The sequence below is a fragment of the Brassica oleracea genome, chromosome C3 (assembly GCF_000695525.1).
Source record: "Brassica oleracea var. oleracea cultivar TO1000 chromosome C3, BOL, whole genome shotgun sequence".
NCBI classification, from domain to species: domain Eukaryota; kingdom Viridiplantae; phylum Streptophyta; class Magnoliopsida; order Brassicales; family Brassicaceae; genus Brassica; species Brassica oleracea.
The window spans coordinates 9566388-9589646 of record NC_027750.1 but is presented as its reverse complement, the minus strand read 5'-3'; the positions used below and the strand labels follow the sequence as shown (position 1 = coordinate 9589646).

General features: G+C 36.9%; 6 protein-coding genes and 1 pseudogene across 10 annotated transcripts; 3 read left to right on the top strand and 4 right to left on the bottom strand.

Moving 5' to 3' along the window:
• Positions 1-288: 288 nt before the first annotated feature.
• LOC106335599 (preprotein translocase subunit SCY2, chloroplastic) lies at positions 289-3748 on the bottom strand. Its single transcript, XM_013774166.1, has 14 exons — positions 3550-3748; positions 2868-3353; positions 2690-2778; positions 2539-2618; positions 2402-2420; positions 2165-2235; positions 1993-2084; positions 1800-1883; positions 1527-1668; positions 1285-1401; positions 1058-1187; positions 849-972; positions 664-770; positions 289-576 (listed from the first exon to the last, which is right to left on the bottom strand). The coding sequence occupies exons 1-14, from the start codon at positions 3632-3634 to the stop codon at positions 487-489; spliced, it is 1716 nt and encodes a 571-aa protein (XP_013629620.1). The 5' UTR covers positions 3635-3748; the 3' UTR covers positions 289-486.
• Positions 3749-3841: 93 nt separating this feature from the next.
• On the top strand, positions 3842-5924 carry LOC106335600 (FBD-associated F-box protein At5g38590-like). Its single transcript, XM_013774167.1, has 4 exons — positions 3842-4017; positions 4199-5072; positions 5156-5311; positions 5390-5924. Exons 2-4 carry the CDS (start codon positions 4266-4268, stop codon positions 5711-5713), a joined length of 1287 nt encoding a protein of 428 aa, XP_013629621.1. The 5' UTR covers positions 3842-4017; positions 4199-4265; the 3' UTR covers positions 5714-5924.
• A 1878-nt stretch (positions 5925-7802) lies between these two features.
• LOC106331339 (probable E3 ubiquitin-protein ligase ARI7) lies at positions 7803-12526 on the top strand. Its single transcript, XM_013769670.1, has 15 exons — positions 7803-8193; positions 8869-8993; positions 9206-9314; positions 9394-9484; positions 9625-9797; positions 9914-10018; positions 10108-10196; positions 10310-10417; positions 10553-10643; positions 10746-10835; positions 10918-10965; positions 11335-11406; positions 11485-11584; positions 11676-11802; positions 12014-12526. The coding sequence occupies exons 1-15, from the start codon at positions 8017-8019 to the stop codon at positions 12174-12176; spliced, it is 1668 nt and encodes a 555-aa protein (XP_013625124.1). The 5' UTR covers positions 7803-8016; the 3' UTR covers positions 12177-12526.
• LOC106331338 (calcium-dependent protein kinase 24) lies at positions 12456-15855 on the bottom strand. 2 transcript variants are annotated; one of them, XM_013769669.1, is made up of 8 exons: positions 15615-15855; positions 15394-15521; positions 15064-15328; positions 14863-14986; positions 14070-14366; positions 13873-13988; positions 13173-13574; positions 12456-13077 (listed from the first exon to the last, which is right to left on the bottom strand). In XM_013769669.1, the coding sequence occupies exons 1-8, from the start codon at positions 15666-15668 to the stop codon at positions 12811-12813; spliced, it is 1653 nt and encodes a 550-aa protein (XP_013625123.1). In that variant the 5' UTR covers positions 15669-15855; the 3' UTR covers positions 12456-12810. The 2 variants fall into 2 exon arrangements, with proteins under 2 accessions (XP_013625123.1, XP_013625122.1); XM_013769668.1 differs by having other exon boundaries at positions 15394-15855.
• A 631-nt stretch (positions 15856-16486) lies between these two features.
• LOC106331351 lies at positions 16487-17493 on the bottom strand. The gene is made up of 2 exons (XM_013769685.1): positions 17272-17493; positions 16487-16734 (listed from the first exon to the last, which is right to left on the bottom strand). The coding sequence occupies exons 1-2, from the start codon at positions 17437-17439 to the stop codon at positions 16687-16689; spliced, it is 216 nt and encodes a 71-aa protein (XP_013625139.1). The 5' UTR covers positions 17440-17493; the 3' UTR covers positions 16487-16686.
• Positions 17494-17741: 248 nt separating this feature from the next.
• On the top strand, positions 17742-20574 carry LOC106331341 (endonuclease III homolog 1, chloroplastic). 4 transcript variants are annotated; one of them, XM_013769675.1, is made up of 12 exons: positions 17742-17915; positions 18003-18094; positions 18263-18323; positions 18569-18619; positions 18709-18756; positions 18834-18952; positions 19108-19174; positions 19265-19356; positions 19508-19645; positions 19729-19833; positions 19897-19980; positions 20065-20574. In XM_013769675.1, the coding sequence occupies exons 1-12, from the start codon at positions 17756-17758 to the stop codon at positions 20206-20208; spliced, it is 1161 nt and encodes a 386-aa protein (XP_013625129.1). In that variant the 5' UTR covers positions 17742-17755; the 3' UTR covers positions 20209-20574. The 4 variants fall into 4 exon arrangements, with proteins under 4 accessions (XP_013625129.1, XP_013625128.1, XP_013625127.1 ...); XM_013769674.1 differs by having other exon boundaries at positions 18260-18323; XM_013769673.1 differs by having other exon boundaries at positions 17997-18094.
• A 541-nt stretch (positions 20575-21115) lies between these two features.
• Positions 21116-23259, bottom strand: part of LOC106329832 — a 3687-nt pseudogene continuing 1543 nt past the window's right edge.

The following is a 23259-nucleotide window of genomic DNA, read 5'->3' as shown; positions in this document are numbered from 1 at the left end:
ACCATGTCTGCGACTATTCCGCTCTCTCCATAGTGAGTGTAGTGTTACTTGAAAAACATATCTAATAAGAAAAAGATTCGAGGCCTATTCGTTTATCAATCCAAATTGGTCCCTTCGGATGGAGATGAACGGAAGTAGGAAATGATTTAGCGGTGGAGGACGCGGCACCGTGAGAAGAATTCTTAGGCTTAGAGAAGAGAACACTCGCGCTTATGATGACATACGTTTGCACTCTTAGGTAATGTGTTAACCACCTTTAGGTAGTGGTTTGGCTAATGCGACTAGTGATAGAAAAAAAATATTTTGTTTACCAAGTAGATTCTTAAAGTTGAGTGACTTGAGTCTATGAATCTTCTTGGTAAGACAATGATGCTAATGTGTGCTTGAACCTTAATATATATCATCTACCTAATCTAAAACAAAAATGCTACAGAAAATCTAAACCACAAACATATATAATCATCTCTCACGTTTCTTGAATCCCCATCATACACCATACCTCTTCAAAGCTTTGCTCAAACTCGGCATTACATTGTAGGCATGGTAAGATCTTCTGAGTTCAATAATGGAACCAACCTGTAAAACCCAATCAACAGAGATATCAACAAACATGAAATCAGAATGGTTTAAGTGAATGATATTGAATGGAGAAAGAACACTTGCGATGATTAAAACCGACGTAAACCCGATAGAAAAGCCTTGATTGATGCTGCGTAGATAGTGGTCAAGTACACTGGATGATGTTGCCAAAAAGCTCAACAGTAGACCTCCTGATTCAAATCAATACCAAACCAAAACTTGGTTATAATGAGCAAGTCTACAATGCAACAACAACAACTTAGCTTTACCCCAAAATCTGGTTGATGCTTGTATCTTCGTTAGGTACTCGATTGTGGCTTTCCCGGGCTTTATGTTTGGTATTCTCGCTCCCATTTTGTTTAAGTAATCCGCTATCTCCTTAGGCAAGTTGGCCTTCATAACAAAACAAGCAGTCCTATTTAATGTTCATGGAAGATTGAAACTCAAGACTGAGAAAGAAAGAGTAAGCAACACTCACAATGTCAAAGATGTTGAAGAGAAATACAAAAAACGCATAGACTGAGTAGTAAACCCATGGCGGCGCCCCAACTGTGCTTTCAGGGTTTAATATCTCCTTCACGTGTAACAAGAACGGTGAACCCACAATGCTAAAAAACAATAAAATCATCTTATTACACAACCTTAAGATGGTAATAATAATAACACAAAGCAGCAAGAATGTTTCAAACATAACGGGTTCTTTACCTTGCAAGAATGCTGGGAAATGCCAAGAGATAAGTGGTAGTAAGAACAGGCTGCATCCCTGCTGGGTTAATGTTAAAAGGTATGTATGGCTCCACCTCTGTTATTGGAGAACCTTCTCTGCTCAAATGGCAAAAGCATAGAGCATAAACACAATTATGAGTAAACCACATGTTGCATAGTTATATTGGTAACAATTACAAACATACAACAATCTTTTTTTTCACACAAAAACTGATGATTACCTCGAAGCAGAAGCAAGTTTAAAGCCATAATATTGTAGCTTTATCTTCCTGCATCCCTCAGTAACAACAACAGCGAACATAGTTACTACCGTGAAAATGCCCAGCACGCCCAACAAGTAAGGCAACCAATTCGTGAAACTTCCTGCAGACAACAAAACAATGGCTCTCTCTTCTTATAAATCAATTGAGTAGAGATAGTTGCTTCCAGGAGGCATGTGGGGTATAATTTAAAGACTTAACCATACGTTCTGGAGTAAGAAAAAACAAATGTACCTGAGATTTGATTAAGCATCTTGTGTAAGGTTTCTGTGTAGCCCGTCAATATTCCCACACAAATAATTAGAGATGATCCATGACCTGTTAAATGCACAGAAACAGGTTATGAGCAAGTTTCACATAGTATTCCATTTCAGCATCACCACAATTGCATGGAGAGAGAGAGAGAGAGAGAGATGAGAAAAAATACCAAATCCAGATTCTGATATCGTATCACAAAGCCAAGTCATCGTCATTGCACCGCAGACTAGCAGTGATGCTGTCAACATTACATGCTTGACCCTGAATAAGCATAAACTCTCATAATTTATAGAATCTAAAAACAACATCTTTTGCTACTCAGAAAGTGAAATAAAACTTACTGAGCTGTGGCTGCAAATACAGAATACTGGAGAGAAGTGCAAGCCACCACTATACCTTCCACTATCGCAAAAAGAATTAAACCACAAACTCAGATGTGTCATCCCAACAAGCGACTATATAGGACATGAAAGCACTCACCAACGGAACCTGAGACAAAGCTAAGGTAATCTTGAGGTATTAATCTTCTGTCAAACCCAGGCAAAGGGATTAAATATCCAACACGGCTAAGTACAAGCGAAAAACGATAGCCACCATCTAAAGAATTAGAGAGAGAGAGAGAGAGAGAGGAAAAAGAAACGATTTAGTAACCTTTGTTTTAAAGAAGCACACAAGTCACAAGAAGAGGTACAAACAAGTTAAGAACAAAACACACATATAACTCTTGATCTTCTCGTGACCATCTAAGCCTTCCTTTCTTAGCTTCACCAATGATGGAAGAACGTGACAAAGCACCTGTGCGCAACACATTTTCGTAATCATAATCAGGCAAACACATCAAATCAAGGGGAGATATTGATACTAACCTGCATAAGTATGGAAGCTATTATTTGTGGACTGAGCCCAAGCTGGAAGAGCGAAAGCTTGATCTCTGCCCCAAACTCACCCAGTTCCTCTACCAAAAAAAAAATGCAAACCACAAACTCAGATGTGTCATCCGAACAAGGGACTATATAGGACACAAAACGGCATGAGAACACTCACCAACAGAACCTGAGACAAAGCTAAGATAATCCTGAGGTATTAACCTCCTGTCGAACCCAGGCAAAGGGATAAAATACCCAACGCGGCTAAGTACAAGCAACACAGCCGTCACAAACAACCTCCTCCTTATCTCGCTCTTAAAGAACCTCTCCGCTGCGGTGTTGAGCACTGAACTTATCCGGACAAAATCAAGAAACCTGTTTCTAAAAGACTTTGGCCTATTATTATTATCCTGCAGTGTTTTGGAGACGACAGAGTTCTGAGGAACAATCTCCACATCCAAAGCATCTGTAAGAACCTCATCGCTGCCAATAGATTCATTTCTGCGCTTATCGGAGTAACTAATAGAAAAACTCTTCCTTTCTTTTGTAGAGAGATGTCTTCTGTTCAGATGTATGAAACAGGTTTCTCTGGTTCTTGAAATATTCAAATTCGTAGCGAGGCATCTTCTGGATCGAAATGGTTGATAGCACAGAGATGGGTCGCCTACAAAAAAACATCAATGAAAGTTAGATTAGTTGAGAAAACTGCAGGAATAAGAGAAGTAATCCAAAAAGCTGTGAACTTTATAGCAACAGTGATGGACCCAGTGCGCTTGAAACGACTGTGTCCTGACTAGTCTACTGTAACAAGTAATTGCGTTTATTCAAGCTCTTTGCTTTGGTTCGGAAGAGAAGCTTACGCTTAGAGACGAAGCCATAGGAGGGCTGCGGAAGAGAGATAGGTTGAAGAGGAGAATGGAAGAGGCAAGCTTGGGAAGAATTCATGGAGAGGATGAGAGATAGAATAACGCGGCGCAGAAACAAGGAGGAGGAGGAGGAGGAGGAGGAAGAAGAAGAACATTCGGGGAGTGTTACTAACTCTCCAAAAAAATATCAAATATTTTTACTAAGCTGGATAAGAGTTGGGTTTTCGGTTTGGTTCGATTCGGTTCGAATTTATAACCGAAACCAAAGAAACAAACCGATGGGATTGATTTGATTCCTCACTCGTCGTCTCTCCGCTCATTTCTCCCTTGGTGCTTGATTTATGCAAATTGGGGAGGTCAAATCTACAATTGGCGAGATTCCATTCTTATACTCCTCTCAAAGTGTATCAATCCACACTTGGTGACTGAAGATATCTGCAAAAGAGAAAAAGCTCCAAAGAGGTAAAAAGATGAATATGATTATTGTGGTTTAATTAAAAAAATAAAAAGAGAGCATATTTTCTTAGCTAATCGGCTATTTAGAAGCCCCCATTAAATAAAGTTTTAGACTTTGATGTTCAATTTCTTGGGGGGGCTTAGTTTTGTTTTTCATCTGTTCACTAAAGTCGTTTGCTTTGTCCAGATGGTAAAAAGATCCAAGCTTTGTCGACGACCATCCGTTCCGGTCTGCAGTATCAGCGACCTGTCTGATGAAGATACTGTCGTTTCTTCCGACAAAAGTTGCCGTCTCCACTAGCATCTTGTCTAAGCAATGGCGGTTTCTTTGGATGTGGTTGCCTAACCTTGAGTACACTAGTACTAGTCCCATACGCACTTATTATTCAAATTCTCCTGCGCTTGTCGAATTCATCGACAAGAATCTACCGTTGCATAGAGCTCCAGTCATAGAACGCTTGTCCCTCGACTTAACTTATAGTAGACACACTCAGCCCGAACACATCAAACGGTGGCTGGAAGTCGCAGTTTCTCGCCACGTACGTGACCTAGACATTCACTATTATTCCGAGGATGAGAACGTCCTTCCGAGCAGCTTTTACACCTGCAGCTCGCTTGTTATCCTGAAACTCAGCGGCGTAACTCTCGTAGATGTTCCCTCTACGGCGGCTTGTCTTCCCTCTCTGAAAACTTTGCGTCTTCAGGATCTCACGTACCAACATGATGACTCTCTTCAAGGGCTTCTTGATATATGTCCTGCTCTTGAAGACTTGTCGGTGGATTTTGTTAGGGAACACAGCATGGGAGAGATCACTTTTATCGTCCCAACTTTACAGAGGTTATCGCTCTTTATGGCAGATGAATGGGATTTGTGTGGGTATGTGATAGATACTCCTTGTTTGAAGTATCTCAAACTTGAGGACTGGAACTATTGGAGTCACGACATTGAGATTAAAGATATGCCTGAGCTGAAAGACGCATATGTGGATGTTGTGTCCCCTGTTCTCAAGAGTGTCATTGGTTCCATCACATCTGTCAAGCATCTTACTATATGCTCTGAGGTAATTAATTAGTTTTCTTTTTATCCTATTTCAATTCTAGAATTTTGTTACTAATCGTGTTTGAATGAATAATGGGATCAAAGATCTCAAAAAGTGGTGGGGAGTATAGTGGTGGTTTTGTTTTCAATCAGCTAAAGCATCTGAAGCAATGCGTGTGCAAGGAGAATTCGTCAGATCTTCTTGGCCAGTTGCTCAAAGATTCTCCTAACTTACGACTACTAGACATCTCTCACATGGAAGTTGGTTTCTTCTTCCCATGAACTCTTTTTTTTTTTTTAACGTGTAGTATCTAAGTGTTTTGCTTGTGTTGGTCTCAGGATCACGGGTATGATGAGGGTAATGAGATGGTTTGCTGGAACCAACCGAGTCGTGTACCTGAATGTCTATTGTCGAGTCTACAAATTTTGAGATGGTCAAGATACTTTGGGAGACCCCAAGAAAGAGATATTGCGGTTTACATCTTAAAACGCGCTCCCCGCTTAAAGAAGGCAAGGATTATTGCTGATACACAAGAACATGATGTTCCAAACCTTGAGATGATCACGGAGTTGGCATTATCTTCCCGAGCTTCAAGCAGATGCGAACTTGTATTTGTTAAAGGGCCTCCTGTTTGGAAAGATAAGGAAGATTGTATGTGCTAACTACTTGAAGCTACGGAGTACGGACAATAAATGTGTTTAGTGAACCTCCAGAAATCTATGACACTGCTATGTGGTTGGTTTGCTTGTATGGTTCGTTTTCTATTTGACAAAATTCTAGCCTTTTTTCTACTTTCGAAGAGTATTTGTATGTCTATAGGAGGCATATGCACAAGTCTAGCATAGTTGTGGGATTAGCTAGCTATTAACGTTTCGGTGTTGCTCCAAAACATTAGTACAAGACTTTTTACAAACATGAAACATACGGATGATAAAACTAGCTGTATAAACAATCAATAAGAATAATCCCATTAGAATCGGTCTCTGTGAGTGATGCTTTGACTTTTTGTTTCTGTGAAAGCATTAAAATATTTTAGTGGTTGAAATCTCATTAACTATACACAAATGGAGAGCCAGAGATCTGAGAAAATATACTATATCAAATACCGAACAAGAAAGAAATGAGGACGAGAAGAAAGAGAAGATAGACAAAATGAAAAAGTAAGATTTATAAATATATCTTGTTTGTTACACCGGCTGTACACTGTTCCGATTCACCCTTCGAAAAAGATAAAATAATATTTGATTTTCGTTAAAGAAAAGATTTACAAATATATCAAAAATATTACTTAAAAAATCTGATTCTTTTTGATTTTTAAATTATTTTTTAAAATAATCATGATGCCAAAATATTAAAATAATTATAACTATTTAGTTTGGATAATTAAATTTGCTAATACAAAAGTGTATTTATCAAAAATAAAATAAAGATGTAGTTTTCAAAATAAAGTCTTATATAAATATATTTATCCAATTTTCCCTAAAACAAATGAATATCTCCAAGAATATTTTAAGAACTCTACAAAACATATTTATAATGTATTTAATTTAATTTTCGTTTAAATATTAAAATTAATTAATAACTAAGTTATAATAATTGTATTATTCAGATAAAAACTTCATATGTAATCTCTCACTAAAATAAATAAATGCCTCAATTTTCTGATCGCAATTTCTAAATAAATATTCATTCAAATTAATCTGAGTAGACTTATGAAATAAATATTCAAACTTTTGTTTACCCCAAAAGCAAAACAAAAAAAAAAAATCATCTTTTTGTTTCCACATTCGTTTATGTTTTTGTCGGGAAAAACAAATAAACAATTTTATGGTTTGGTGAGAGACATGTTAGGTTTTTGCCCGGGGGTGGTATTGAATTCAAGAATTTGAAAGAATTCACGTGTAATAACTTTTGCAGTATTTTAAATGATTTTATGAGATTTTAATGCAATTGTCTAATTCTTATGTTTACCTTTTGCCATAGAATTTAAGTGAATGTAAATTAATTTGATGGAATTCAAGTGGTAATACTAACGCTATGAATGATAACGAAAAAATACACAACTAGTAGTTAACTCTTAGATATTTTTTTACCAAAATAAAACACTTGGGAAAATTTTACTTTTTGTAGATAGATTTTTTTTACTAAAGGAATCTTTTTGGGTGAACTAGCCATGGGCATTCGGGTTGAGTGAAACTGATGACATTTTATTTTATATCAAAGTGTTGAAACTTGTTTTTTTGGATATTCGGGTACCGTTCGGTTTTCGGTTCGGTTACGTTTCCGATTCGGTTATTCAGATATAGAAATATAGAAACCATTCAGATATTTGAGGCGGTCCGATTTTGGTTTCGAATAATTTGGTTTGGTTCTAGTTCAGTTTTTCGGTTCCGGTTTTGGAAGAGGAGAGACATGGAATTGGGCTGGTGTAGGTGATATGTCTTCTAAAGACGTAGTGGGTTACCGTGGGGTCAAATTGGTTCTAAAAATAACAAATCCCTTCATAAAAGCAAGGAATTGATCCTTTGCATTTTACATTACATTTTCCATTAAATTCCTTTCAAATAACATTCCTATTAAATCTAGCAAATATTGAATAACACTAGAATTTAAATGAATTGGTAAAATACGCAATTGAATAACACAAGAATTTAAAAGAATTGATAAAATACACAATTGAATAACACTAGAATTTAATGGAAACCATGATTCCTTCAAATTCTATCAAATTTCTAAATCCAATACCCCCACCTTAATGAAAAGGGAAACGAAGTGAGATAAGTCTACACTCTATCCCTCCCTCCCCCAGTAAATCGCAAACCCAATCGATCCACTCTTCCTTTGATTCCCTCTGCATTCCTTGTTCATTTCATTACCAAACTAAAATCCACATCCAAACCAAACCAAACCAAACCCTAGGAAAAGAGTAGATCTAAAATTCCTCTAAATCTCGGTTCTTGGGATCATGGATTCGGGAGATGACATGCTCGATATGTATTCAGGGGAGGATGATTTCTATAGCGATGATTACAAGGATAGTGATAATGATGATGATGATGATGATGATGATGGAGAACCCGATTACGGCTTTGTTGAGGAAGACGCTGACGACTCTGCCATGATCGCCTCCCATCGCTCTCAGGTGTGTTCGAAGCTAATTGCTTTTTTTTTTTAGAGTTTTTTGTCTGTGTTTTTTTTATGACTTGTTTGCTGGTAAATCTTGAAACTTTGTGCTTTCTATTATAAGTTATATAAGTCTGGGAGTACTATAGGCTAGTTCAGTTATGAGCTTTGTTGCCGTTTCTTTTGTTAATTGGGGCAAATGTTTTATAGCTAATTTTAGACCTCTACATTTTCATTGCCATGTTATATAGTCTTCTGAGTTATGGAAGGTGCTGAGGGTTGGAATATCAGTTTTGTTGATGGATTTGTGATGATATTGTTGGGTTTTTTTAGTGAATAAGCTTTGAAAAAGTACAAGAAATTTTCATATTTGGTTAGAGTTTTTGTCCTTTTTTTTTTTTGTTTACCCTGCTTCCAAACTCATCGGTAAATTCAAATTAGGCCTAATTCAAATCATGTTCTTATGTGCTGTGGTCGTTGTTGATATGTTACATCGTTTGTTGCACTCCTTGGCTATAGCTTTTTAAGTCTCTCCACAAGTATGCACTGTTGACTACTTATTTGACTTCCATTATATGATTAAAAGAGGCGTTGTTAGGGTCATTTCCCTGTTTTCTTTTTGCCGTTCGTCGTCTACTCTTATTTTTCTGTGACCATTGACACATTATTGCTGTAAAATATGGTTTCCTTTCAGAAAAATTATTGTGTTCTGAGGGAAGAAGATATTCACAGGCATCAGGTAGATGATATTGAACGAGTTTCCGTCGTCCTCTCCATCACTGAAGTCGAAGCGAGTATTCTGCTTCGTCACTATCACTGGTAAACCGCCTTTTAAATTATACTGTTTGTTTGATATTAGCATTATGTGTTTCTTATCTTTCATCTTTATATATCTGCTTCCTTGTTTATCTTCAACTAGTTACAGACCAACTTTCTAAATTATTTTCTGCTGGTGATAATATTAAATGATCTCTATTGTTTTTTACACAATATATATCCTTGGTCATACTTGTGTGGTTATTCATATTCAGGAGCGTTGGTAAAGTTCATGATGAATGGTTTGCGGATGAAGAGAGGGTCAGGAATACTGTTGGCATATTGGAGAATCCTGTTGTTCCACCATCTGATGATGACACAGAAGTATGTCCTTTGAATTGTAGAATCTTAAGTCTTTTCGCTTTATAATTCATGTCTCACTGACACGTGATCTGGTGTTTAGCTTACATGTGGGATCTGTTTCGATTCGTACCCTCCCGAGAATATTGTTTCTGTTTCTTGCGGTCATCCATTCTGCACTACATGCTGGACAGGTTTGTTGTACTTTTTTTTTTTTAATCAGCATCCTCAATACTCCACCATTAAGTGTTCTGAAAACAACTTTTGTGCTCTATTTTCTTACTACAGTATTTGCTTACTGTTAAGTTATCTTTTACAATGTATGCTTTTGCAGGTTACATCAGCACGACCATTAATGACGGCCCGGGGTGTTTGATGCTAAGATGTCCTGACCCTTCTTGTTTAGCTGCTGTTGGTCATGATATGGTTGACAAATTAGCTTCTGGTGAAGACAAGGAGAAATATAATCGGTACTTTCTTAGGTCTTATATTGAAGACAACAGAAAGGTAAAGGCTGCCTAGATCATTTTATTTCAAAATAATACATTGACTATTTTAGTTAGAGTGGTTGAAATATATGTTGCTATTCCTGATGTTGTTTCTGCTTTGGTTATCTTGTTCAGATGAAGTGGTGTCCGGCCCCGGGGTGTGATTATGCGATTGATTTTGTTGCCGGGTCTGGAAATTTTGATGTTTCCTGCTTGTGCTCGTTTAGCTTTTGCTGGAATGTAAGTTCTTGACTCAAAGCCCACTGATTTGATCACTTCTAATTTTTTCTGGTTGATCAATAGCTGTGTGTGTTAAATTTGAATTTTAGTGCACAGAGGAGTCTCACCGACCTGTGGATTGTAGCACAGTTTCAAAATGGATTTTAAAGAACAGTGCTGAATCTGAAAACATGAATTGGTACACTATCTCTATTTCTTTTATCTTTCACCACCTTAGAGCTTTGCTAACTCCTTTGCATCTTTAGTTTTCTTATATTTATTGCTAATCAAACTTTGCCTCATTATTCCCAGGATACTTGCCAATTCAAAGCCCTGTCCAAGATGCAAGCGGCCAATTGAAAAAAATCAGGGGTGTATGCATATGACATGCACACCGCCTTGTAAATATGAATTCTGTTGGTAATGCTTCATCTTTGTTTTCTCTTTTATCTTGTACTCGGAAGTGTGTTCTCGTCAATGCCTTACAGTTTAATAATCTTGTGACGGTAGTACAAGAATTACAAAATGATGGTATGTATTTAATTATCCCTGTAGGCTTTGTCTTGGTGCATGGATGGATCATGGGGAAAGAACTGGTGGGTTTTATGCTTGTAACCGGTACGAGGTGGCCAAGCAAGAAGGACAGGTAAGACCTGCGTACCTATTTGATCCTTTGTGGTATTTTTTTCTCAGTAATTTGAGCTGATGTTTTTGATCAATGATACGAGCTCTTCTTTCTCTGTGTTAGTATGATGAGACTGAAAGGAGGAGGGAGATGGCAAAAAATTCACTAGAGAGATACACACATTATTATGAACGCTGGGCAAGCAATCAAACGGTATGCACAAGCTATACTTGTTACGCAGAAGGAGGTTGTGTAGCTACTCATTATTGAATTTTATTTTGGTGTGATTTGACAGTCGAGGCAAAAGGCTATGACGGACCTGCAGCAACTGCAGACGCATAATGTAAGAGTTGTTAGGTTCTTTAGAGTTATATGGCTTTCTGAATGTTTTAGTCTTAGTTAGTTATAGTCTCGATCCTTGAAATATCATAGTTGTGAATGGATGGTGTCGTCTTCTTTTCACTAGACAAAGCAACTCCCTTGGTTTTGTTTTAGCAATGTTACCAAATTTTTACTGGTCATAAAACGCATACTGCATTTGTTGGTCTTCTTCATAATATTATCATGTATCTTTTTTAAGTATTGGCATGCATTTGAAAATCTTGTGTTTATCCATGAGAGGGAGGTTCTGTTTTCAGAAAAAAAAAGTAGAAGGTTTTAGCTGTTTTTCATACTCTGTTATCTATATTTGACTTCTCTCATTTTCTTCCAGCTTGAAAGGCTTAGTGATAAACAGTGCACACCAGAATCTCAGCTCAAATTCATCTTAGAAGCTTGGCTTCAGGTTAGCAGTTAAATGTGTTTAGATAAACAAGTGAGGGATTTCATATACCAGTTTCTCATGCGAGTTTACCATTTGCAGATCATCGAATGTAGGCGAGTCTTGAAATGGACATATGCATATGGATACTACCTACCTGATCATGAACATGCCAAGCGAGTGTTTTTCGAGTATTTGCAAGGTCAGTACCCTCGTGTGTATAACGTTTTCTTGTTGTATCTCTCTGTCCATTGCTTCAGAAGCAGCTTAACTTTTTTTTTCATATTGTTCAGGGGAAGCTGAGTCAGGTTTGGAGAGGCTCCATCAATGCGTAGAGAAGGACTTGCTTCAATTTCTCAACGCGGAAGGCCCATCAAAAGATTTCAATGATTTCCGGACAAAACTAGCTGGTTTGACCAGGCAAGCGTTCTATCATGTTGTTTCAGATCTTCAGACAGATTCTGTGGAATATATATATTTAAAGGAATAATGAAGTCATACAGTAAGAGTCATAGTCAGGTCCTGTGGTAGTTTTATGAAGTAGCTCCCTTCACCTAGAGGATACTTTCAACACAAGATTATGCTTTATGAACGCCAAACTAAAACCTGTGCATATATTTTATTGTTACAGCGTAACGAAAAATTACTTTGAGAATCTGATGAAAGCTCTAGAGAACGGTCTTGCTGATGTAGATTCACACGCGGCTTGCAGCAGCAAATCAACAAGCTCTAAATCAACAGGTTGCAGTAGCAAAACAAGAGGTAAAGGCAAAGGAAGTTCCAGAACTGGTTGATAAAACAGCATTTACCATGTCCTTGTTAGGTTACAAACCCAAATTGGTCTTAACTCTTAAGTATTATTTCCATCAGTTTCCTTGGAACACGATCAAAGAAAAACCCCAAGCTGCACTCGCATAGTGATTCTTTCTCTTTATGTGTTGTGCGAGGGTTTTGGATTGTAGGGATTGTGATAAGCTTCCTACTCATGTATAGTGTAAAAGAATATGTATGTGTTATCTCTACACATTGTAACTTTACTTCTGTCACATGCTCTGCTATGACAATCTCGGTGAAACCAAATCCACTGACCTCGTGTCTGGTTTTATAGAAAAAAAAAGCAGCCAATGGTGTCTGCTTTGTGTTTGGCTTTACTTTCCATTTATGTTTGGAATATTGAATTCAAGTTACTTCTCAAGAAAGTATCTCTACTTGTTTACAGCTCAAAACAACTTTACAATAGGTTTCTATGCTCTCTTTTGTTTTTATTTTCAATTTGTGAAGTTTGAAAAAAAAACAAAACATGAACATTGCAACTTTAAGCCCATCACTTGTAGCACCATCAAATCACTTCTTTGTCACTTGTTGCACCAAAAACCAAACATATGTAAAAGAAAACCAAAGAGATGTGTTTCTTTTTCATTTTTTTCTTTAGTATCTTAGACCTGAGGGTTTATAGGTTTTGGAGAGGCCAAGCTCCATTGATTTGTTCTTTGGAGAATCAAGTATCTTAGCTCTCTTCCTTGCTATAGGGAACTCCATGGACTGTGATTTAGGAGCACTGTCCCCAAAATCTTCTTTGAACATTTTCATGCTTAGAGCATTCAACAATGCCCTTGAGTACTGCCTTGACGCCATCTTCCAGTCTGTCCCTGACTTCATCATTGCCTTAAACTCATCAAAGCTTATCCTTCCATCCTATCACCAAAAAAAAAAACATGTTAGGAAACTTGCACCAGAAGGTAACAAAAACCTAATATAGTCTCAAACGTCTCAGCCTTTGTTCATTTTACCTTGTTGAGGTCAACGTCAAAGAAGATATCTTTGATCCACTGGTCACTACCCTGGCCTAGCTTATCATCGAAAAGAGCTTCTTTGAGCTCGTCTAGCTCGATAAACCCATTGCCATTCTTGTCAAAATACTTGAATGCTTCTTGCAAATGCTCATCACAACCTATTCTCTTCAAATGTATTGAAAGCGTCACAAACTCTTCACAGCTCAACATCCCGTTTCCGTCTGTATCAGCTGCATCCATTAGCATCTTCACATCTCCATCGGGACACACTTGTCCAAGGTTCTTCAGTCCATCTCTTAGTTCCTCAAATGTCAAGTGACCATTCTTGTCAGTGTCCATCGTTTCAAACATCTGTACTATCGCTGCTATCTCCTCGTTTGGTAGATTGTCAGCTACGATCTAAAAAAATTATTTCAACTTAGATAAGAATGTTTTTCGAAACAAAAAAAAGAAGATGGTTTTGAGGCTAGTATAAATAAGGATCTAAATGATTATAAATTTTTATTCACATCATCAATATATAAAATTCTAATTAGGTATTTGCCTCAATAGGTTTTGATCTCTTAAGCTTTGTTTTCTTATAAAGTTTTTTTTTTGGGTCAAATTTTTCTTTCTGAAGTTAATTTGCGTTTGTTCACCATAGAGGCGTAATCAAAATAGATACATAATGTTTGTGAAGTCAAGAAAGTTTACATACCCTGAGGACTTTCTTTTTGAACCTGTTCATCAACACGAACTGTTGAATATTGGTCCTCACGTTATCTCCAAGATTCACATTTGGTGCTCTCTCTGCGTTCTGTATCCACGGATGTTCTATAAAACATAACTCTCTCCATCAACTTATGTCGTTTGTTAATCATATTATATTTATAAATGAAATGTTATTAAAGTTACCAAGGACTTCTTGAACTGTGAGTCTGCTATAAGGATTTGCATCAAGCATGCTCTTAACGAGTTGTTTAGCTTCTTTAGACACTTTTGGCCATGGATCTCTTTCGAAATCGATGTGACCTCTCACTATTGCATGCGCTATTCCTTCCTCAGTTTCTGCCCAAAAAGGAGGAACACCACAAAGCAAGATGTAGAGTATAACACCAGCGCTCCAGACATCGATCTCAGGACCGTAGTCTCGTCTCAATACCTCTGGAGCCATGTAATAAGGACTTCCAACTATCTCATTGAACCGTTGGCCTGCAATATTCAATCGGTTCAAACAGAGTTTTGCTTCAAAACAACAACATAAAACTATACTATAGTGACCAACGAAGAGTTGGCTTAGTGGTTAACACTCTTATTGGCCTAGTGGCTAAAACTCTTATATTATCCGGTAGGTGTCTAAGAGTTCCTAGTTCAAGTCTAGCTGAGAGGGGTCTACTCTTTAAAGAGAGTGAATTTGAAATGGTTTGTGCCTTGCCCTGAATAATGTACGAACCAGAAACTTCTTAGTCATTTAAAAAAAACAGAAGGTTTACAAGTTATTTCTCTACAAAAACTATTATATAGCATCAGATATTTCCCGAATTATGAACTCATTCCATATATCTCCGAAATAATAGTTTAAATTTATTTCTCCATATTTTTAAAGTTCAAAATCTAAAAACCCATAAACCATAATTAATATGTTTATTGTTTTTGATACTAATCTATATCCCGGACTATGACCAAACTATAGAGATGTGATTAGTACCGTGTTTGAAATTAATGGAGAGACCAAAGTCAATAGCTTTGAGTTGTGCAGTCTCGGTTCCATTTGAAAAGAGGAAGTTCTCAGGTTTAAGATCCCTATGAATCACTCCATGTTCATGACATACCTTCACACACAAGTAAACACTAAGGCGGGAACAAAACAAACGATACAAAGAGATTTGAGACTTTCTTGATTTCACACCTTGACAACTTCAAGAATGGTTTTAGTGACGGATGCAGCTGCACGTTCAGTGTAATGCCCTCTGGCAACAATACGGTCAAAAAGCTCTCCTCCTTCACAAATCTCCATGACAAGATAGACAGCGTCTTCGTCCTCGAAAGCTTCCTTGAAGGTCACGATATTAGGATGTTTTGGCAAACAGCTCATGATCTCAACCTCTCTTCTTACATCCTCAACGTCTATCTCCGTCCTTAGCTTCTCCTTTGATATCCTCTTACACGCAAACCTGTCATGTTTTTGTTTCAAGACTCGAAGACTTTCAAGATGTATATAAGATGAAAGAGATTTTACCTTTTTCGAGTGTTGATCTCGATGCATTCGTGAGTGACACCAAATTCACCACGGCCAAGTTCTTTCCCTAGTTCATACTTGAGGAGGATGCCATCACCAATGGGCTCAGGAAGAACACGGCTAGGTGGCTGGAAAAGCAATCTCCGGGAAAGATTAGTTGAAGAAACGAATTTAGGATTAGATGATGATGTTTTGCTATGACTATTGTTTCTCCTTCTTACCGGTCTCTTCCCAAAAGGAGAACCTTTCAATGGCGATGAGACACAGCTTCCCATGGGATCTTTCTTTTTTCTTGCAAAGGGTTTTATTTGGAATAAATGTCCAAGAGCTTGTAAAAACCGCGATTGATCGATGAATAAACAATCGATCAAAAGCGGTTTTCAAGAAGGATATTTATTCAAATGCACCCCATGGGAAGGAAGAGAGAAGAAGCTTTTGTGCTCAAGTTCCTATATTGTCTTTTTCTTGGAGCTTCTTCTGATTTTGTTGTGTTTGGTTTTCTATGTTTATTTGGTGTTGAAAGAAAGAAAGAGGAGGTCCTGAAAGACAGGAGCATGAGAGAGGGAAACACAAAAGATTGGATGGATGGTGAGATCTTTCTATATTTGGTTATGACAGTAGTCTCTGGTTGGTTTAACTTTGTTGCCGTTGTTCGTTCCCTCCTCCCGCCAATTTTTTTAATCTGGCTAAAGATAAGCGATTTAAGGGGCTGCTGATCCATATATCTAAAATTTGAGGAACAAGACAACATATTAGCGAGAATCGTATACTTGAATAAGTGAATCTAAAACAGTTAACTCCTGTCTATTGTTCATATATTATTGCATGTGGGAAGGCAGAAGAAGACCAAGATGTGTGACCAAAGTCTTTAGCTAATGCTTTACACGGTCGAGGTGTATTGCTTCAAATTCGCTGCACAATCGTACAAATGCTTATTTCATGTGATCTCACAAGTACACTTTACTTGATCAAACTCTACATCAAAGGCACGAGTAGACTTTAGAAATGAATAACCATTCTTTTGTTTTGGATTTCACAAACTTTTGTTTTTTCTTTGTTTTGGTGTCCTGAAAGCTCTGGACCACTTACAAAATGTTAAGTACTGGAGATGGTAAATTCAGATCGAAAGAAATGTCAAAATTCATTACACACTTTTTCAAACAGACGTTATAATCCTTGGATGTTCTTTTATTCTGAACAAAATGCAAAACAGGATAGTTCTAGCATCAGCTTTCTTGAAACTTTCACAACGCTGAGACCTTTTGCAGAAGAGAGTGTATCTGGCAAACAATCTCAGAGGAACTTTCTATGTGGTCTGCCTGCATCTTCGTCCTGCATATGCTGTAAGAAAAATCAAGGTTTTGAGTATGTTACGTCCACGGTAATGATGTGAAGCACAACAAGAGAAACATAACACACATTTCTAAATCGTCATTGAAGTATTCCACCAATCCCTTGCACAATAATCTATTCAAGGGCTCAGAGTTGATAAATTAATACAGTAACTTAGGAAAAAAAACAAGGGATATCAGCAAACAAACTGCTAAGCGACTCAGAATAATACAAAGAGAAGCAGATTAGCTAGTTTTAGCCCTAAAACCCATCAAGACAAAAAAAAAAAAAAAAAAAGGGTGAGCATTTAAAGACAAAACACATAGCACTTGAGCAAATCTCGTTTCTTCAATCACTCTGGTAATAATATGTCAACCAAACAAGAGAATAGATCTGATTCAAACGTATTAAACAACATCTAACCCAATTAACGTATATGATACGATCTAGCTTTCATACGATGCTCTCAGTAAAATTAGGGCACAAAAAAAACAGAAATGAAATAAAAAATGGAGATGGGAATCGAGTGAGAGATTAGGAACTTACGAAATCTTTGACGATGCCCTTGTAGACGATGATGGGGAGGGCGATGCCGAAGATTCCGATGAGAGCGAAGTTGCGACGTGTCCATCGGAAGTTATGCTCGAGATTCTCCCTCGCGGATCCCCAGTCCTCGATGAACTTGTTCTTGTTCGTCTCCATGCCTCCACCCATCTCTTCTCCCCCTCTCTCAAATGGTGGTTTTAGCTTCTTCTGTGATTTTGAGCGACAACAATCAGAGCTGGGTATACATCTAAAACCGAAATAAACCGAGATTTTTTTTTACAATTTTCGATTTCATATCCGGTTTAGATAAGAACCGGGGAGATTTGAAAATTCAGTTAGTTTTAGGTTCGGTTCGGTTCGATTCGACGATCGTTAACCAAATAAAATGTTAAATTCAGTTCGGTTAAACATTCTCCTCAAGACATTAAAACACAAACAGTGTTGTTTGTTTGTTGTAACTTGTAATTGAGTTGGGTTTCTTGTAATGATTCTCGTTAACAGAGCCGTTTCTACAACCCTTGACAACGTCGCTTGGTTTTCTCGAGTCCGAACCATGAATCGCAAAATTCACTCCACTGTCTCTTCTTCTTCTAAAGCCAACTCCGTGAGAATCCAACATTCTCGCTCCGAAGATTCAGACCCAGGTCCTCCTTCCTTCTATCTCTCTTTCTGTTCCCTGATAATTTTGTAGTTTTTTGTTACGAAACTTGTTTTTCTGGTATCAGAAACAGCCAATGGAGCTTCTGGGTCGTCGGAGACTCTAGTATACACCCGGAAGAAAAGGCTGAAACAGGAAGCTTTGGAGCCTCTGGAGAAAAAATCAGTAAAGTCTCCTCCTTTCTTTTTGATTAAGTGTGTGTGTGTGGTAATTTCTTGAGACTTGGGGGAGAAACCTTGATTAGTGTGCTTTTTCATGTGTTTCCATTACCATTACCATTGTGTCATTATTTGCGTGTTGATTTGTGTCTCACGTATTTAATTGATGCAGCAGCAGCTATGTGGATTGCCTGATATAGAAGAATTTGCTTTCAAAAAGAATACTAGATCATCGAGTAAGTTTCATTTTGTAATCAAGTTTTCATTTTTTCATATTCCTCATCATTCAGTAAACTTAATTTCAGTCACTGGTTTAAAAAAGACATAACAAAATGGACCTCCCTGACTACTCGTAATTGAAAGTCTTTTTTTCCGGTGGAAGATGTTTTATCATCAATCAATCAAAAGCACATTCTTTAGTTTTTTTTCTTTTTTTCCTTAAAATGGACAAGAGAGATTCCTTACCTAAGTTTTTTAACAGAGAGGTCAACAACGGAAACTAACATCTCTGTGGCTTCAGCCAGCACAGCAGGTATGTTATCACACAGCAGCAACTCACAGTTTCTCTACTTCATTCACATAGTAGCAAGTCACGTTAGCTAAGTAAATAGATTTTTACAGGGAGGTCAACGGAAACTATAATCACTCCGACTTCAACCAAAACAGCAGGTACTTCATTCCTTCAACTTCTCTGTTTCTTCACTCAAAGTAACTGCTTACGTATTAGTCTTGTGGTTTTAATCTAGGAAGCCCGCCTGAAAACTGGGTACAAGTGCTCGAGGGCATTCGTCAAATGAGATCATCTGGAGATGCACCAGTTGATTCTATGGGATGTGATAAAGCTGGAAGCTTTCTGCCTCCTTTGGTATGATTTTTTGTATTTCCCCAAAAGCACTAGTAGATTTACTTATTACTCGTGATTAGCTTTTAGAAAATTATCTTCTTATTACTCAAGCAAGCAAGCACCTTTGGATTCACTACTGATCAAATATATTTTTCTTCTTGTGTTAAAATATCTAGGAAAGAAGATTTGCTGTCTTGTTAGGATCACTTCTTTCAAGTCAGACTAAAGATCAAGTTAATAATGGTGAGTTTTTTGTCTTGTTTACGAAACAGTTATGTTATTTCCTTTTATGAGTTTCCTGATTATTTACTGCATACTTACTACCACATGCAGCTGCAATACATCGTCTTCATCAAAACGGCCTTCTCACTCCCGAAGCCATTGACAAGGCTGATGAATCAACCATAAAAGAACTGATCTATCCGGTATGTTTATCCTAGTGTTACCTCTTGACGTGTTTCCCCCTTAATATTCTAATCTTCATATGCCAAATGAATGATAAACTATGAAAGGAAACGGTTCTTGTTCACGGTAAAATCTCGGTTATGAAATCAACTGTTTGCCTTTACTTTCCAGGTTGGCTTTTATGCAAGGAAGGCTACATATATGAAGAAAGTAGCTAAAATCTGTTTAGAGAAATATAACGGAGACATTCCAAGCTCTTTGGACGATCTACTTGCGCTTCCGGGGATTGGTCCCAAGATGGCACATTTGGTAATAATAATATGTAATAGAGAGAAATGTTTTCATAAAGCTTCTCACAAAGCAGCTTCATTTGTTGGTACATGACATGACAGATTCTGCATATAGCATGGAATGATGTTCAAGGTATCTGTGTAGATACACATGTCCATCGCATCTGCAATCGACTTGGTTGGGTGTCTCGGCCAGCAACCAAACAGGTCTGTTGTTTCTTTGTTTGTCTGCTTTAGTGTCAACCATTCTTAATCTGTGTGATCTGCTAGAAAACTTCGTCTCCAGAGGAAACAAGAGTAGCTTTGCAACAATGGCTTCCAAAGGAAGAATGGGTTGCCATTAACCCGCTTCTGGTGCGTCATCCCTCTCCTTATTCTTCTACCTTAAGACACGCATGAGACTACACAAAACATTGACTTGTCTGAAATCTTACACAGGTGGGATTTGGACAAACGATTTGCACACCGCTGAGACCTCGTTGCCAAGCCTGCAGTGTTGCTAAGCTTTGTCCTGCTGCTTTCAAAGAGGCTTCAAGTCCATCATCCAAGTTGAAAAAATCTAAGCAAAGCAAAGAACTATGATCCAAAGTAAGGGGAACATATAAGCTAGTTTGACTTTTATTGACTTCGCATTCGCATAAGGGTCATGGGATCGAGAGCCCTTATCTATCCACTGGTTTTCGTTTGTTATTAATTAATTATGGGATGACTATCTTCTCTCGTCTCTTATGGTATTCATCTTCTCTAGATAACATATATTCTCATGTTCAGTGATTCATATACTCCGGAGCCATGGTTTTTCTTTTTCTTTTTGAAACTCTTCTCTACCTATATAACTTATGTAATGTGGTGATTTCTCTGTAATCAGACTTGGTTTCGTGTCTAGAGCAGGAACCAAACAAGTTCTCCTGAATTGGCTTGTGATAAATGAATCATTTCTACATGTGATACTTTCTTTGTATGATTGCTAATTCTTATTATGTGTTTTACCATTTTTTTGTACCTTATTCAATCCAGGAATTTAATAGACTTTGAAAGAATTCATAAATAATAATTTTTGCAGAAGTTTAAAAGATTGGATGAGAGTTTAATGCATTTACATAATTTTCATGTTTACTTTTTTCTTATGGATTTTAAAGGAATGTACATGAATTTGATAGAATATCAATTTCTCTAAAATCTATGAAATTTTCGAATCTGTATTATATTAAAAAGATAAAGAACATTATTTTAGTCATAAAACTGAAAAAATAACAGTCACTACTACTAAAAAGCTCACTGATCGTAGCAGTTTTATTAAAATGCATATTACTAATAAATAAGATCTATGGATCATCCAAATTCATGACATATCTACACATATCTTATGCCATAGTTGTTTTCCCAGCATTTTCTCTATCTTGTTTTTGTGTTCCCAAAGGTTCTTCTCGAATAATTTGATTGGCATTCGTTACATTTTGTTGGACATTTGCTTCAACAGGAAATTCACCTACATCTGATTGCCATTCCTTCCGCAAAAAGTTATGCAACGTTGCACATTTGCTTCAACAGGAAATTCACCTGAATCTGATTGGCATTCCTTCCGCAAAAAGTTATGCAACGTTGCACATGTCAATACTAATCCATCTTTTTTTTGTAAGAAAAAGGAGGTGCAGATTTAAAAATCGCAAATCTTGATTTAAACATTCCAAATATCCTCTCGATCATATTTCTCAAAATAGCATGACGAAGATTGAATAATTTAGATGCTGTGTTAGGATCACATCCTTGGCCAGTAAATTCTTGTAGATGGTATCGAACACCTCGAAATGGAGCCAAAAAATTAACTCTGTTTGCAAATCCACAATCAACTAGATAGAAATTACGTAAAAAATTAAATGATAAACACTACTAATTGTTAGACATATGATTTATAAATAAATTATAAAAAGTTTACTTTCAGGTACTTGGAAATTGTTTATTCTTCTAGTTAAAGCATTATTTAATACTCTTGAATCGTGTGCCGAACCTTTCCATCCACTAAGAACATATATGAACTCCTAATAAAAGTTACATACGGCCAACAAATTTGTGATATTTGTTCTTTTCTGATTTACGATAACTTGCCACTTCAAGTCCAACTAATTTTGCAGGTATATGTGTACCATCTAGTACCCAAACACAATTCTGAAATAAATTCAAAAAAATGTTAATCAGATTTTAGGAATAACAAAAATTAAACTTATCCAAAGATGAAATAATGTACCTTAAAATATGGATAGAATCATGTACTTTCTCTAATTTTTGTAGGAACTAAACCATTTGGTTTCACCATTTGGCTTGGAGCTATGAGAAGTAAAGCTTTTAAAACACGATTAAAGTCAGTGCTTATTGCAAACTTGGACCTTTTGAATGTATCTTTTACTAGGCAATATCGTGAATTTTGCCCAATAGTAAGCAAGAAAATTCCAAGCATCTATTCGAAAGATATGAATCTTGTGTCTTGTAAACCAGATTTCTCTCTAAGAATACTGGATAACTTTAGAAACACATCTGGAAACATATGGTAAAACACCCGAAAGTGTTGAGAATCTTCATTTAATACCTTCTATATGTATTGTTCTCCGAGCATTGTGACTGGTCGGCGAAGGGGACATTCTATAGAATGTTGGCCCATGAGACGCTTTCTTGAGTTTTGAAACTGTGCTCCAATGGCAACCATCACCACCATAGAAATATGCTCGCATCAAAATCATTTTTTGTTTGCTCGATATCCATCATGATGTCTCTCCTTTCATGAAAATTTTGATCCATGACAAGATAACCTATTAAAAGTTACAAAATGAATCTTAAGAAACTGAATTTTTTTGTCGATGTGTTCTCTTTAGTTTTGTCTTTTGACTTTCATACATGGGTTATATATAAAGCTCGTAAAGTTAAGTTTAAATTTGAAGCTTTCATGTAGGTACTGTTTTGTAGGGATGGTATGACATTGTTGACTAAATCAAACAACATATTAAAGGAAATCACCCTATATAAATTTGAATTTGGAAGTTTGCTGTGTGACATTAGTTGACTACAACAAATTCTATTTTAAAGTTCAATTTTACTCAGTCAACATTCACTCGAGGATTAAATCTGCACAAGTAGAAATTGAGTATTAGAAGTGCTGATTATAAATGCTTGGGAATTAAAAACTCATTTTCCCGTATAATCCCTAATAGTTATTATTATTAAACCTCTATATCTTCTTCTCCCAAACTAAATCCCTAATTGAAAGTTATTTTATACATGCAGACAAGAACAAGATGTACTTCTACTATTTTGCCATTTTCTATAAAGAAAAACAACAAGACTTTGGTTTTGAAGAAATACTAAGTCTGATTGTTATTTCTAACTTGGAGCTGAATATGCATGCTTTTTTTGGATTGAACGATGCAACGACCAATCTGATTACATTCTGCTCTTACCAAAACATGGGAAGGAAGAAAATTCAATACGCTCCCCGCAGGTTCGACTCGCGTTGGCCACCTGGACCCTCCTTGCTAATTCCTGGGGAGGAAATTACGTGGTTGCTGCGGGCCTCGTGGGATTAGTCGGTTGACCTCGGTCGCCGGATCCCCACGGATATCAAAAAAAAAAAAAAAAAAAAGG

Excerpts from the sequence above, each read along its gene's own strand:
- LOC106335599 (XM_013774166.1), bottom strand. The coding sequence starts at position 3,634 with ATGAATTCTTCCCAAGCTTGCCTCTTCCATTCTCCTCTTCAACCTATC. Across the intron at positions 2,085-2,164 it reads GTATTTGCAGCCACAGCTCA|GGTCAAGCATGTAATGTTGA; the intron begins GTAAGTTTTATT and ends ATGCTTATTCAG. Across the intron at positions 577-663 it reads TTACGTCGGTTTTAATCATC|GTTGGTTCCATTATTGAACT; the intron begins GCAAGTGTTCTT and ends TGGGTTTTACAG.
- LOC106335600 (XM_013774167.1), top strand. The coding sequence starts at position 4,266 with ATGAAGATACTGTCGTTTCTTCCGACAAAAGTTGCCGTCTCCACTAGC. Across the intron at positions 5,073-5,155 it reads ATCTTACTATATGCTCTGAG|ATCTCAAAAAGTGGTGGGGA; the intron begins GTAATTAATTAG and ends ATGGGATCAAAG. Across the intron at positions 5,312-5,389 it reads TAGACATCTCTCACATGGAA|GATCACGGGTATGATGAGGG; the intron begins GTTGGTTTCTTC and ends TGTTGGTCTCAG.
- LOC106331339 (XM_013769670.1), top strand. The coding sequence starts at position 8,017 with ATGGATTCGGGAGATGACATGCTCGATATGTATTCAGGGGAGGATGAT. Across the intron at positions 9,485-9,624 it reads CTGCACTACATGCTGGACAG|GTTACATCAGCACGACCATT; the intron begins GTTTGTTGTACT and ends ATGCTTTTGCAG. Across the intron at positions 10,644-10,745 it reads TGGCCAAGCAAGAAGGACAG|TATGATGAGACTGAAAGGAG; the intron begins GTAAGACCTGCG and ends TCTCTGTGTTAG.
- LOC106331338 (XM_013769668.1), bottom strand. The coding sequence starts at position 15,668 with ATGGGAAGCTGTGTCTCATCGCCATTGAAAGGTTCTCCTTTTGGGAAG. Across the intron at positions 14,987-15,063 it reads CCATTCTTGAAGTTGTCAAG|GTATGTCATGAACATGGAGT; the intron begins GTGTGAAATCAA and ends TTGTGTGTGAAG. Across the intron at positions 14,367-14,862 it reads CTCCATTAATTTCAAACACG|GCCAACGGTTCAATGAGATA; the intron begins GTACTAATCACA and ends TGAATATTGCAG.
- LOC106331351 (XM_013769685.1), bottom strand. The coding sequence starts at position 17,439 with ATGGGTGGAGGCATGGAGACGAACAAGAACAAGTTCATCGAGGACTGG. Across the intron at positions 16,735-17,271 it reads AGGGCATCGTCAAAGATTTC|CATATGCAGGACGAAGATGC; the intron begins GTAAGTTCCTAA and ends TTTTTCTTACAG.
- LOC106331341 (XM_013769672.1), top strand. The coding sequence starts at position 17,756 with ATGATTCTCGTTAACAGAGCCGTTTCTACAACCCTTGACAACGTCGCT. Across the intron at positions 17,916-17,996 it reads CTCCGAAGATTCAGACCCAG|AAACAGCCAATGGAGCTTCT; the intron begins GTCCTCCTTCCT and ends TTCTGGTATCAG. Across the intron at positions 19,646-19,728 it reads GTCCCAAGATGGCACATTTG|ATTCTGCATATAGCATGGAA; the intron begins GTAATAATAATA and ends ATGACATGACAG.